The following is a 14,135-nucleotide window of genomic DNA, read 5'->3' on the forward strand; positions in this document are numbered from 1 at the left end:
TACAGTAGATAGCACGCGTATATCGTACACAGTATTGTCTGGGAGTGCTCGAGTTCTCTTTTTAAAGTATCTCGGAATGAAATTCCAGAAACCTCGGACCATCCTGTACAAGCTTCCGGCGTGCTCCTTCTTATTGCAACCGTGTGATCGTTCCGTGGACGTCTAAACGATTGAACGAACCGCTTATGTTTTTTCAGAGCCGTCGTACCTAGTGGTGCCGCACAGGATGAAGAACGCGTATTGGATGCAGTATCCGCAGAGACGACCGGTCCCGGCGGCGACGTCGACGACGACGTCGAAGGACCAGCAGCAGGCGCAGAGGTTCCCGTGCGGAAACTGTCGCAGCGTGTTTAGCAGGAAATACAATCTCCAGTATCATTTGAAGTTCGAGTGCGGTCAGTCGCCGCGGTTTAATTGTCCCTACTGCGCGTACAGGACGAGGCATCCGTCGAACGTGCGCGCCCACGTGCGCAGGATCCATCCCGGGAACGCGGTCTACGTGGTCGACATAAGAAAGACGGAGATACCGCAGACCACCTAACCTAATCGTCCGTGCGACGAGCGCGGCGAGTCGGCGGGAAGATTAGACATGGACGCGGCGACGTGAAGCGACGTGGGAGGCGTTCTCGGACGTTGTCTCGGACGTCGTCGTCTCGCTCGTCCGACGACAGCGAAGGGACGAACGAATCCGCTCGAATATTTGTAATTCGGTTGTCGCGGGTGTTGCTTCGGGCGACGCGTTTCACACCAAAACGGTAAACGCACAACCTTCTGTCGTGCACACACACTTGTTTAGTGTTTTATGGACTAATTGTACGCAAATCACACACAGCCATACGACAGTGCTTCTAGATTGTAAGAACGAAAGAAACGTTTACTTCCTCACGAAAACTTAATCACGTCATCTTGCTTTTCCTGTTTGTCATCCTCATCTCCGCCCTCCCCCGCTCTGGATAATGTATCTCTCTCTCTCTCTGTCTCTATATCTCTTTCTCGCACAGCTACCGTCTCTCTCTCTCTCTTTCTCTCTCTCTACGATAGCCCAGAAACACGTTGATCCTCCATCGCAAATCGAGTCGACTAAATCGACCGGCACCCGCGACCGGAGAGCTGCACGATAAAGCAGGTCGCACCCGGTTGTAAGTTCTCTCAATCATCGGGCCGCTAAAAAAAGCAAAAGAAAAAGGGTCGCGCGCACGCTCGCCGAGAATTATATTCTGTCGACCTTTTGTTTGTTCGCAGGTGCCCACCAACGTGTTATACACGCGACCTGCTACCAGGTGGAGCAACCGTGCGACTACGATCCCGCGCACAACGAGCCGCGACGGAGCTATCCGTGTCACAAGTGCGGTAACGTTTTCACGCGTAAGAACAATTTGTACAATCACCTCAAGTTCCAGTGCGGACAGTTGCCGAGGTTCAATTGTCCATATTGCTCGTACCGCACGAGGCACTCGTCGAACGTCCGGTCGCACGTGCGCAGGATGCACCCCGGGCAGAGCGTGTTCGTTCTGGACGTGAGGGGCGAGCAGGAGTGCCAGCAACAGTGGGCGTCGTAGGCGGAGGCACGTCGTAAATACGAAGACGGCGTTCTTCGTGAAACGGGGACAGTATACCGGGCGCGATCCTTTTTTCGATCGCAGAATCCTGGATCCCGATGATGAACCGCGCGACGAGATCATCGGGCAATGATACGCGAGGAACGGCAATGCCTCCGACGTTGTTCCACTCGCTGGGAACAGAGCGATTAGGCTGCAGGTTTCGCGACGAAACTGTGTAGGATATCTTTTAACACGTTCAGTGCTACGCCGATTTTGCTATGATTTTCGCTTGGGCGGAGAAGGAGGGAAAGTTCGAAAATATTCTGCTAAATGTTGCAGCACGAATTTGAAAAATGAAAAAAGAAATGTTGAGGCACGAAGTTCGAAAATATTCTGCTGAATGTTGCAGCGCAAATACGAATACGGTCGGACAGTTAGCGAGGAAAACAACGAAGAAAGTTGTCACATACTGTAACATGTGCAAATCACGGCCAGATCTTTGTTTAAGTTTTAATGAACTTCATTAAATATTAGCATACATTTTTTAATTGTCATTAATAATTTAACCCTTTGCAATACCGGTCTCATGCACCGATGTCGTACTAGCGAGAAGTTCAGTCTGACATACTTAGTAGGCATGTCATTATTTTTCAAAAAATATTCTACTATATTTAAAACATTTAATGATTCCACAAGGTATCGAATTTTACCCTATTTATAGTTTTATTGTAAAGGAGTAAAACCGATTAAATTAATACTGATAAAGTTATATCGACATTAAAGATCTTGAAATATATGAACCAATAAACTAAAATGATGTCATTATATTAGAATCCATATCGTCCAAACGAGTAGTCGATTGTCAGTCCTTAGGGACTGACGCAGCACTCAACGTGTTAAAGGATTTCGAACGTCTTCCTTTTGCTGTTCATATTGTGCAATGAAATATAGAATAACGAGAAAAACTCTCTTGGCAGCGAGTCGACGGCATTTCTGTTTCTCGTAGCTCGCGGTGCCGTCGTGTTCGGCGAACTTGTAATCGAATTACACGGCGTTGTCGTAGCGTTTAGATCGATCGATTTATACCGGATATGTGTAATCCAGATGATATTTTGCTATTAAACGTGTCTTGAATAAACACTGCGAGTCTTTTCGATCCCTCGTCGATTAATCTGACAATAAAGCAACGACGGTGGAGGGGGAGTAGCATCCACCCCTTCAACGCATTGTTACCCCTCGCCGCGCGCTTCGCCACCCGGCGGGCGGTTCGCCCTGAATTAGTAGCCTCTCGCCGTCTATCGGAGGTCAGTTGGACTCGATACAGCCACACGTAGATCGTTGTCAACGCGCGCCAAGCAAAATGTGTGACACGACAATCACAGCCTGACCCCGTTTCGTTCCAGATACAGTACCGTTCGCCGTGTTCGGGTTCAACATCGGTATCGGAGGCAGCCACGTCCAAACGATCGGGAAACTTTGGCCCCAGTCACCGCTCCGTAGCTTAGAGAGTAGCTTTAGGCCGAAGAAGTTCCCGTGTCCGAATTGCACCTGTGCTTACAGCCAGAAGTACTCGCTGAACCGTCACCTGACGTACGAGTGCGGCCAGGAGCCGCGGTTCAAGTGTCCCCACTGCGATTACCGTTGCAAGAAGTCGGCGAACGTCTACGAGCACGTGAGAAGACGGCACAAGGACTGCGAGGTGTACGCGATCGACATCCTGAAAGCGACGCGACAGGAGCACACCTAAATCCCGCGGGAACGATGCACACGTTGGAACGCAATTTTACGTTTTCTCGAGCGCCGAGAGCAACCGCTGCTCCCCCACGGAATTGAATCTTGTACGCCGTGAGAAAGAGAGATCGTGTCCCTAGAGTATTGCCACTTAGCGGTAAAAGAGAACGAATTTATTCTCTGTCTTATCAGCGGAGAACAGCGCGTTTATAACCCTAACGCGACCAATCAACGACGAGCGCGACGACGAATCTGTCCCACGTGTAATATCTCTCGTTCCGTCGCGCGTTTTCATTGTCATCGTGCTCCGATTGTACTCGCTCCAGATGACTGTTAATAAAGAGATCAGTTCGCTGTTACTGTGTTCTATCGGACTTTCTGCACCGCCCGATCGCTGATCGTCCCAGTTGTTAGCTCATCCCGCTCCCCTTTGTTAGAATTGATTGTAAAAAGAAAGAGAGAGAGAGAGAGTGTAAGAATCTCAGCGGCCGTGTGGATCGTATTCCCCCCGATGTTCAGTGATTGATCTTCTTTTGCAGGCGTCGATACGTCGCAAACCGTTCGTGATCCTAGGAGAATTCAGCTGTGGACCGGACCGACATCGAACAGAGGGAACTTCAACTGCACGAACGCTTGCGGCAGCTCTTTCACGCATTGCGGTTCCCTGATCAAGCACATGCGGTACGAGTGCCGGCAGAATCGACCCTTCAAATGCCCGGTGTGCGAGTACTGTTCGCGTTACACGTCCGACGTTTACAGGCACGTGCGTAGAAAGCATAAGGGCTGCGACGTTTGTTGCATCGACACCGGGAATAGATGAACGGACCTCCGCCGCACCCTCACCCCCCACCTCGGCCCTCTGTACTTCAACGAAGCTTGAATAAAGAGAAAACCGGGCAAAGTACCCTCATATTGTCATCATTCACAAACTCCATCGATACATTTTTTTTCTGTTTCACGGCGTTCCTTTGCGAAATTAGTCTCCGCGCGCAAACGGCGGCGAAGACTTTTTATAACTACCGCCATCGGCATAATTAACTTTTAATTCAGGCATGGTACTATTTTTATACGAAATAAAATTTAGCCCGCCGGCATATTTGCAATGCCAATTAATTTTACAAAGGATGCATGTTAATTCTGAATCGAAATATTTTTCAAAATCAGGCTTCGGAAGTTTCTTTTCACGATCCGATCTCGCGTTCTCCGGTGTCAATTAGCGAAACCGTATCTTTTGGTGTCGTCATCTGGTTTTGGACGCGTACGCGAGGAGCCTGGAAGACATATCGTCGGCTTTTGGGAATCCAGGGACGTGAAGCAAAGTCGTTTGACCAAAGTGTTTTTCTTCTTTTCCAGGCGACGAATTGTACTTCGCCGGAGACCTCGAGGTTCATCTATCAAGAAGTTCTGCGCCGCTTGGTTCGATCACGAATGCTACGAGGCGTACGAGGTACAGTGCTCTGCCTCGCAAACACGGTTTCGATGTTATCGTTGCCAGCTTCGATCGACGAGAACCAAGCACGCGTCTTCGTCCGCGAATCGATCTTCGTAAAGTTCGATGAAACGGCCGAGAAGTGTTGGCTCTTCTTGATCGAACAGGCGAATTCTCGAATGGTGACGCGTACGTTTCTCATTTTTTCCCGAGGTGTGCCGTCGTTCCGACGTCGGCCAGCATTTTAGGTTCGCAAGGCAGTCGGCGAATCCGAGTCGAAACGGGGGTCGCACGTTCCTCCTCGGTCGTTTTGTGTTGCTTCAGCGAATCTTACGAAGGCTCTACTAACCATGGACAATCTGTTCTGTCGTTTTCAGGGAACCCCGGCGACCCGGTGCACCAATCTCGGCCGTACAGCGCCGGGAACCATCCCTGCCCCACCTGCGATCGCACCTTCAAACGGAAGAATAGCCTGAGCAGACACCTGTCGTACGCCTGCGGACAGAATCCGCGGTTCAAGTGTCCTTACTGTTGGTACCGGTGCAAGCTGCGCAGCAACGTCTACAGACACGTGCGGACGACGCACAAGAAGCGCGAGGTTTTCGCGATGGACGTCGTCAGGCACTGCGTCAACAAGCCTAAGTGAAGCTTGCCGGTGATCCACCTGACGCGTCCTCTTTTCCAGCTCGATGCGACCTGGCCGGACCATGAGCCGACATTTTTGCTCGAGGGACCGATTGCGTTTCGTTCTCGACACTTTCCCCCACGATCTCTCGTGCGCTCATCGTCGACGCGTCAGCGTCCGACGCTATCATCCACGATTAGCTACCGAGAAGGGAGCGAACGGGCGGAGTCACGGGTTAGAAGCGTTTAAAATACGCAATCGTTCCAACGTTCCACGGGTTCCCGCGGATCGTGTGCTAACAAACAATGTACCGTCGCGGCTCTCCTTTCCCATTATATGATCTGAGTGTGCAATAAACGATGTTAGAAAATGTTCCATACCACACACACCGACTAATTGTCTTCGCGCGGACGAGTACCCGGCCAGAGTACTCCGGACGGATGCCATTCTCAGCCTTGCTCCCCCCCACCCACCCCCGCATTGACTAACCAACCCTCTGGGGACACACGTGTACACGTCTTCCACGTTGCTAGATATACATCTGTGTGCTGGTGTACACCACCCGGGGTGCACGGTAACCCACGCTGCAACTCCGGAACTCTCACGAAACCGCTTAACCGTCCAGCATTTATACTGTGTCACGCTTTCTTGTTGGGTCCCGACGCCTCCCGATACACCCCGCAAAACTCATTCGCCGACGTTCGAGTATAAAGTCTATAACCTGTCAGACTTTTAAACGGTGTCTTAAGACGGCCATTGACAAATTTAATTAGACCGTACAGCTCCTGCACGACGACGTGTACCATCGTTTCACACGTCTCCGACGACGAGATTCACGGTCGGAGAGTCGATCTCTTTTCGCTGAGGACTCTGTCGCTCTCGATGTCTATAGATTTCACCGACTCGAGCCGACTAACCTTTCGTTTTCCGTCACAGCCGACATTTTTAAGAAACGCCGTTACCACACGCCGGTGTCGCTGCGATCGACCGGATAACCGAGTAATATACCGAAGGCCTTGTTCTGCTTTCAGATCCCCTGTACATCTCGAACGACCGTTACAAGAAGCTGCACGTCCGCCGGTTCCTCGACATGTCGCACAAGAAGTTCGCTTGCCCGAACTGTCCGAGCGTGTTCGTCTGGAAGTGCACCCTGAAGAGGCACATGCGGAACGAGTGCGGCAAAGAGCCGAAGTTCAAATGCCCTTACTGCGATTACCGCGGGAAATGGAAGGCGAACGTGATCAGGCACATCAAACGTGTTCACAAAGACTGCAACATCTATGTTTATAACAATTAGAGATACACGGAGAGACAGACACACACACATACACACAGAGACACTCTTTCTTACTCTTTGGAACGATCCGCGATGTCGTCGATACGCTGTTTCTCAGTTATCCCTTCGCGTGCTTCGTGACACAAGAGGACGCCTAATTTCTGTCGTTGTTCGCAACGATTGAAGGTCGAGCTCGTCGGATAAGAAGCCAGGTGGCTTTTCATGATTTCAACGAGCACGTGGAGGGTTAAACGGCGCAGGGTGTTTCAGGCGCGTAATTCACATCAGTGTCGCAATCAGGTTATTAACACGTTGAGCGCCGCGTCAGTCATATATGGCTGACACTATACTTTCCGTTTAGGCAATGTCAGCCATCGCTGACGACACTATAGTTTCCGTTTAGGTAATGTTAGCCATCGATGGCTGACACTATACTTTCCGTTTAGGTTATGTTAGCCATCGATGGCTGACACTATACTTTCCGTTTAGGCAATGTCAGCCATCGCTGACGACACTATACTTTCCGTTTAGGCAATGTCAGCCATCGATGGTTGACACTATACTTTCCGTTTAGGCAATGTCAACCATCGATGGCTGACACTATACTTTCCGTTTGGCAATGTTAGCCATCGGTGGCTGACACTATACTTTCCGTTTAGGCAATGTCAACCATCGATGGCTGACACTATACTTTCCTTTTAGGCCGCGTCAGTCGCCGGTGACTGACAGCGTGAAATATGATATAAAACCAACGAATTTACATTGTTTTAAAGTCCTCTTTATTTTTATTCAATACTGGATTCTATTACTAATGTATTTTTTTCAGAAAATTTTAATGGATTTAATGCACGGAGTAAATTCTAATTTGCAAGTAGCGCGCTTCGCATCGTTGTGCCGCGATACCAGCGCGCGCGGCCTGACGGAGATTTCCTTATACAACCGCGTGGCGCTCAACGCGTTAATTAAAACTGAAGTGTTTCACTAAATTACGATTTATCACCGCGTTCAAAGTTATCGAAATTTGTCTTTTTACAACGAATCAACTTGTCGATGAATGGGCGCCGGAAGTCTGAAACCGGGAGACATAACCTGAAACAGCCTGCGAAAGTGTTCTATTCGAGACGAATCAGACCGAGACGATTCTTCTTCTGCGGTGTTTTACGGACGGACTAGACTAAGCGGGGATCCTGCGTGGATTTACCCACGGATGTAAACGAAGTCAATAAAGTACGATTGTTATAACCCAGCTTGAGGAGGTTTGCGTTCCCCCCCGGGGCGACGGTCGCTCGGCGCACGCATACTCCGGAGAGCCGACCGCGAGCGCGCGCGCGCGCATGCGCGCACACAGACCTCGCGTAAGAACGGCGTAAGCGCGTCGCGGCCGGGATCAATCGCCCACGAGAAAATCTGGTCTGTTTGGTCTGTTCCAGGCTGCTTCCAGAAGCGATGGCCGTTTAGCAAGGTCGGGATGCCGGCGAGGCGGCCGCACGAGAACGTGTACATCTGCCCGAACCCGAACTGCGCCAAGTCGTTCAGTTGGAAGGGGAACCTGAACAGGCACCTCAGATACGAGTGCGGCCTCCAGCCGCGGTTCAAGTGCCCGTACTGCGAGTATCGGTGCAAGGTAAAGGGGGACGTGAACAAGCATATCATCAGGAAGCACCCGGGCTCCGCGCTCTACGTCGTCGACCTCTTCCTCTCCTGATCGAGTCGCCGTTAACTTGTATTTTTTTTTTGGAACCGGAATAAAGAAGCTCTTTGTCTCGAACGTACGACGATTACTGTGCCGCCTTTTGCGTCGTTGCGCGCCTTGGCATCTAGGGGACACACCCCCCGTGCCACGAAGCTGCGACGAGAAACGAGGGTTTCTTGGACATAGAGGACCGCCCCCCCCCCCTCCCCCCCCGAGGTGTTGAACGTAAACGAGGATGTTATTTTTAGTTCTCTGGTTTTTCGTTTGATTGCAGATGTCTCGACGCACGGCCACCGGACATTTAGCTCTCCGCGTAGGCACGGCGGGAGGGTTATTAGGAAATTTGTCCGGTCAACGCGGAAGGGCGATCGACGATCGAGAGTTGCTGGTTCTTGTCGCCTCTCCGCCATATCGATAATTCGTACACTTAGGCTACCGCATCGCCTGCGATCGGCGATACACGAACTCGATACACTGCGACAAGAAGATCGTCCAGCATTTCTGTTATCCGACGACTCTCGGTTTCTTTCCGTTAATCGGATGCCGCTTCGACGATCTTGTTTAGGCCTCGACGGAGTTCTCATCGGTTTCGCCTCGATATCTTGACCCGCCGCAGAGAGATTATAAACGATCGCTAATTTACTTTCACGATTCTACGCACGATAATTAAGTGTATCGGGGCAGCCAGCCAAGGACGACTGATCGCGAACGAACCGTTCTTTTGCAGGGTACAAAGGATCCCTGCAGAGGCTCGGCCACCGGCGGACCAACTGGTTCCTGAAACCGAGCAAGTACGCCTGCCCGAACCCGAACTGCCGCAGCGTGTTCGCGTGGAAGAGGAACCTGACCAGCCATCTGCGGTACCAGTGCGGCCAGAAGCCGAGATTCAAGTGTCCTTATTGCGATTACATGTGCAAGGTGAAGGCGGACATAAGGAAGCACATCAGGGTGAAGCACAAGAACCACGACGTCTACGTGATCGATCTATTCCAATCGTGGGACTTCGTCCGATGAGTTGCGACCGCCGGTGAACCGTCGCGATTCGTACCGGAAATCAATTTTTCTCTGCCGCGAATGTAATTGAATAAATGTGGTCTAATGTATCCCATCTTTTCGCTCTCATTTCAGTAGGAAAAATCTCTGACCCACGTGTTAATGAACATTTTCACGTACCAAAAACGTTAGAAAGGAAAAAGTTGAAGTATCGTTTTTTATTCTAGCAATAATTTGTGTATTAATGTATATCGATACATATCGTTGGCTTTCGAGTTTGCCGACTACTCCTTCCATTCTCTCTCTCTCTCTCTTCGGTGCTATTAGAGAAAACGTGCTATTAGAGACAACTTTTTTAATAAACGTCAATTTTGAATGCTGAATTAATGAATTTGTGTCGATGATCTCAACGAGTTTGTTCAAAAATTAATAACACGCGATCGTTTATCAGCTCGTGACCATACAACTTTGTTCGTTCAATGGCAAAGGCTTGCGAATAATTTGAGATTGTTGAATTAAGTGGGTCACGGAAATTAAGTGAGTCACGTGACACGTAGAAATGTAGATACAGAGTTCTTCTGGACTATTTGTTCGCAGAAGATCGTACTCGTGACAGCAGTTAAATTTTTTTACCAACAATAGAGGATTCTCTAGAAAATACACTTTTTTATTAACCCGATCCTTCTTCTCGCAACCTATCAACACCCTCTTCTCCCATATTTCAACGAGCGTTCCAATACCCGCAGAACTTTTCCCACAATGTCTGTACCCAATTAAAGCATTTACGAACCGAGATTAATTATATCAAATCTGCCAGCGTATTTCTTCCTTCGAACGAAACCACCAAGGATTCCAAAGGATACCCAATGCATCGTGTAGCCTAATAACCGATCGTGTTACCTTCTTACCGATGAAACATGCATCGCTTCGCATGCTTGGCACTGTTGTATGTCCTCTGGGCTTCATCGGGGTCTGTACTGGCTGATGAGCGACGTTTAAAGGAGCCATCGATGTGTGAAACATCGAATTCTAAGGAATATATCGTCGATATTTTCCAAAGAAAAAATCGGAAAAGTCGATGCTTTTATTTGAAGAAAGTTTTACAGTTGTTTCGATAAATATTAATTCTGTGCATTTGATAAAAATATCTCGTCCATGTGTATTTCATAGAAATATTTCATCTTTCCGCATTTGATAAAAATATTTCATCCATGTGCATTGTTAATATAATTATTATAATAATTACTTATTATATAATAATCATTTATTCACAATATGCCCATTCATTAATTTAGGTTAGCATTGGATCGATCTTTAGACCGGTACATATGCACTTATGCAAAAGCTAATGCTTCACGAAACAGTAAATAAAGATAACAGATTCCTGCTATTGACTGAAAGAAAGATTTATTTTACAATTGTTTCTATCTTCCAATCGATAGAACAGGAATCTGGCGCAGTCTCTCGTGGCTCGCGAAGCATTATCTAAAAACAAGATGGCGGCAAGTGTGCGTTAATGGCGCCTATTGGTCCCTGCATCGAGAGCATTGATTTTTTAATTTTTGCATAGATCGCACGAATTTTGTGAAAGACGAATAAGTACCAATCAACGCAGCGCGAAAGGAGTCGCAGTGCAACGGGTTAACCCTTCGCACTCGATTGATTTATTAATTATTCTGTCACCTTCTAAAATATTTTTTTATAGCGACAAAGTTAAATTCTCGACAAAAATTGTTAACCACTGTCGGTACGAATCGCAAGAGTCAATTATGTAAATATAAAGTGCATATCGTCGTTTAAGATGGAAATACTGTACACCAGAAAAATTGTTTCAGATTTGCAATTAAAAAATGGCTACGAGTGCAAAGGGTTAAAGCTCTCTCTATCACCACGTGTACGTAAACCTCGTAAATGTGACTCCATGTGTATCCGTGTGTACAGTCCAATCAGCGCATAAAAATCCTTAATTCGCGACTTTCGCGATTTACGGATATCCCGGGTACACGTGCACGCGCTTGTCCGAATCGTACAAGTTGTCCGGTCGTATCATCGCTCATCGCTAAGTTTACAGCGCGCGGACCGTACAGCGCAGGTACTAACAAAAATACCGGTCGTGCGCGATCACCAGGATGGTGCGTGGAATAGGATGCGCGCGGAAATTGTCCGCGGCAACGATCCTTCCCATTTGCGCCCCGACAACCGTAGAGAGCTCGAAGAGAGAACGCAACCGTGGCAGACACACGCACACCTGTCTACCTATCCGCTTCGTTTCGTTTCAGTTTGCCTTAACGTTGGTTTTTTCTCCTTCTAGGTATCAAACGCCAACGAATCGGAAAGAAGTTCCCCTGTCCGAACTGTCCGAGCGGCTTTGGCCAACAGCCGAGCCTGACCAGGCATTTGAAGTACGAATGCATGCAGGAGCCGCGCTTTCAGTGCCCGTACTGTCATCAGCGCAGTAAAAAGACGTCGCACATTTACACGCACATCCGAAAGAAACACGCGAATTACAACGTGTTCGTCGTCGACATATTCGGCCAGCCTGGCAGATATTAACGCGCGCTCTTCTCTTTTCGAATCGAATTTCTTTTTTTTCTTTTTTTTTGGCATAGCTCTTCTTTTCTTTTCAGTTTAACGCGTTGAGTGCTGCGTCAGTCCCCAGTGACTGACAGCGAAGTTTCCGTTCAGGCGGCGTCAGTCCCTAGGGACTGACAATCGACTTTTCGTTCATTATGTTCATACAATGAAATCTTTTTAGTTTATCGATTTATATATTTTAAGGAGATATTGATTTTTAATGTCAATACAAGTTTATCAGTATTAAGTTAATCGGTTTAATTACTTTACAATAAAACTATAATTAGGGTAAAATTCTATACCCTATGGGATCATTGAATGTTTTAATTTTAGCTTATTACAAGCTATCAATTAAAAAATTACTGTACCATTTCGACGGTCCAAACGAAATTGGATACAGTGTAACAAAGTTATCGTTCGTTTATACTCTTCGCCTGAGCGAATATTATAGCAAGATCTCGGCGTAGCACTCAACATGTTAAAAAACGTTAATTATTGAGCTACCCAAATGTTATTATTTTCAATGAAAGATATATAGTGCAATAAATTGATATCGCCGCCTCCCAGCGCAATGTCGCAAATATTCGCAAATATTCTTCCCTCCTGATCCCGAAATAATTGATATTTGGTATCAAACGATCGAGCGAGTTTTAATGTATTCGAATAGAGAGTATATGAAAGTGTTCGTCGCTTTCGGTTGACAGGTTTCGATCTCGGGTGATGCGAACGCGCATGTAGATAGCTCTAGGACAATTACGACGACTGTCGACTTGCGCGGGTAGGACCAGGTAATCCAATGAGTGTTCGATGCTGGCCGGGAAGTAGACGTTTCGATAGCGTGTCTTAGAGACGCGACGATCTCGCTTGTTCCGCGGAACGATCGACGATCGTTCGTTGTGCAATCGTCACGGTTGTTGTACAATCGTCTAGTTCATTGTACAATCGTCTAGTTCATTGTACAATCGTCTAGTTCATTGTACAATCATCTAAATCGTCATACAATCGTCACGTTCGTTGTGCAATCATCTAATACGTCATACAATCGTATCCAGCTCGTTTGTACGATCGTCTCGGCGGTATACCAAACTGTATCTAAATGAATGTGCTCGTACAAAATAAATGAACATTTTCTATCGAACCCGATCGAGTTTCAATTGGTGAAGCATGACCAAGACAGATTGTGCCGATGTAGTTAAAAATACAAAAAAAAAAAAAAACAAACGATTAAAAAATCCGTGCACCACCGAAAGTGACTCACGTAAGAAACACCACCGTTTCCGATTCTGTTCCAGGATACTACACCGATTGGTACAGCTACTGCCCGTGGAACGTGAAACCGTATCAGTGTTTGAACTGTCCGAACAATTACTCGACGAAAGTCCACCTGAAACGTCACGTGGTCAGCGCCTGCAACGGGAAGGAGCCACGTTACAAGTGTCCCTATTGTCCCTATAAATCCCGGTATCCGTCCGACACGTACAAGCACGTGAAACGGCTCCACGAGTGCCACGACGTGTTCGCGATCGACATGGAGAACCAGAAGACCTACTTCCCGAAAGACGCGCCGCTGATGCCGGAGAAGTTGATCTTCTGAGGGCTTGTCCAGCGCGCGATGTACATGCGTTTAGGATCATTCTGCGACTAAAAGTGTACTTAAAACCAAGACTCGTGTCTCTTGAATTTTCACTATTCCTTATTCCTGCGATCGGTGGGCCGGTTTAAATCAAGGCGTTGCCGAGTTGTAGCTAGTATCTGTCATCTGTGACGAGGCTGGAGACCTAACTAGCTAGACTGCTTAGAAGCTAGTGTATCCGACACGTGGCTACGGAACACGTGGGTGTCTGCGGGTTTTAATTGCGCTGATAAAGTATCGATTGCACCGAGAGAAGAAGACTCTCTCTTTCTGCCTATAGGATAGTATCCTCGGTTCTGGCGACGTGACTATACTCGCGGACGAGACAGTGGAACGAAGCATTCCCTTCTCTCTACAAACAGATTCTTTTGCAGGATAATTGTTGTTTAATTCTAGAAGAAATTTAATGATTCGAAAAAATGTACCTTTATGTATTATATACTCTGTTTATAACCTTATAAATGGCGGAAACAGTTTCTTTTCTCTCGGTTAACGATAATCATTGTAAATAACGGATATTCTTTTCGGTTACAGTGAACTATTATAGACGACAAAAATTGTTTTTCGTTATGTATAACCATTGCAATTGACGGAAACAGTTTCTGATTATATATATATATATATATAACTGTCATGATTA

At 47.5% G+C, this 14,135-nt stretch overlaps 1 protein-coding gene and 1 pseudogene across 9 annotated transcripts in view; both read left to right on the forward strand.

Annotated features, from left to right (window-relative positions):
* LOC144473355 (uncharacterized) overlaps nt 1-14,135 on the forward strand; it is a 175,760-nt gene that overhangs the window by 39,850 nt on the left and 121,775 nt on the right. Inside the window, exons 7-8 of one of the 9 annotated variants that reach the window (XM_078187155.1) lie at nt 1,243-1,365; nt 2,945-3,542. The exons of the other annotated variants lie outside the window; for them this stretch is intronic. Of the exons in view, the coding sequence (XP_078043281.1) occupies nt 1,243-1,365; nt 2,945-3,288 (467 nt within the window). The 3' untranslated portion in view covers nt 3,289-3,542. Of the gene's footprint in view, nt 1-1,242; nt 1,366-2,944; nt 3,543-14,135 lie in introns of those variants that run through there. 9 annotated transcript variants of the gene reach the window in all.
* Nucleotides 3,599-8,546, forward strand: LOC144473330 (zinc finger Y-chromosomal protein-like; annotated as a pseudogene).

Source organism: Augochlora pura, chromosome 7 (genome assembly GCF_028453695.1).
Source record: "Augochlora pura isolate Apur16 chromosome 7, APUR_v2.2.1, whole genome shotgun sequence".
NCBI lineage: Eukaryota > Metazoa > Arthropoda > Insecta > Hymenoptera > Halictidae > Augochlora > Augochlora pura.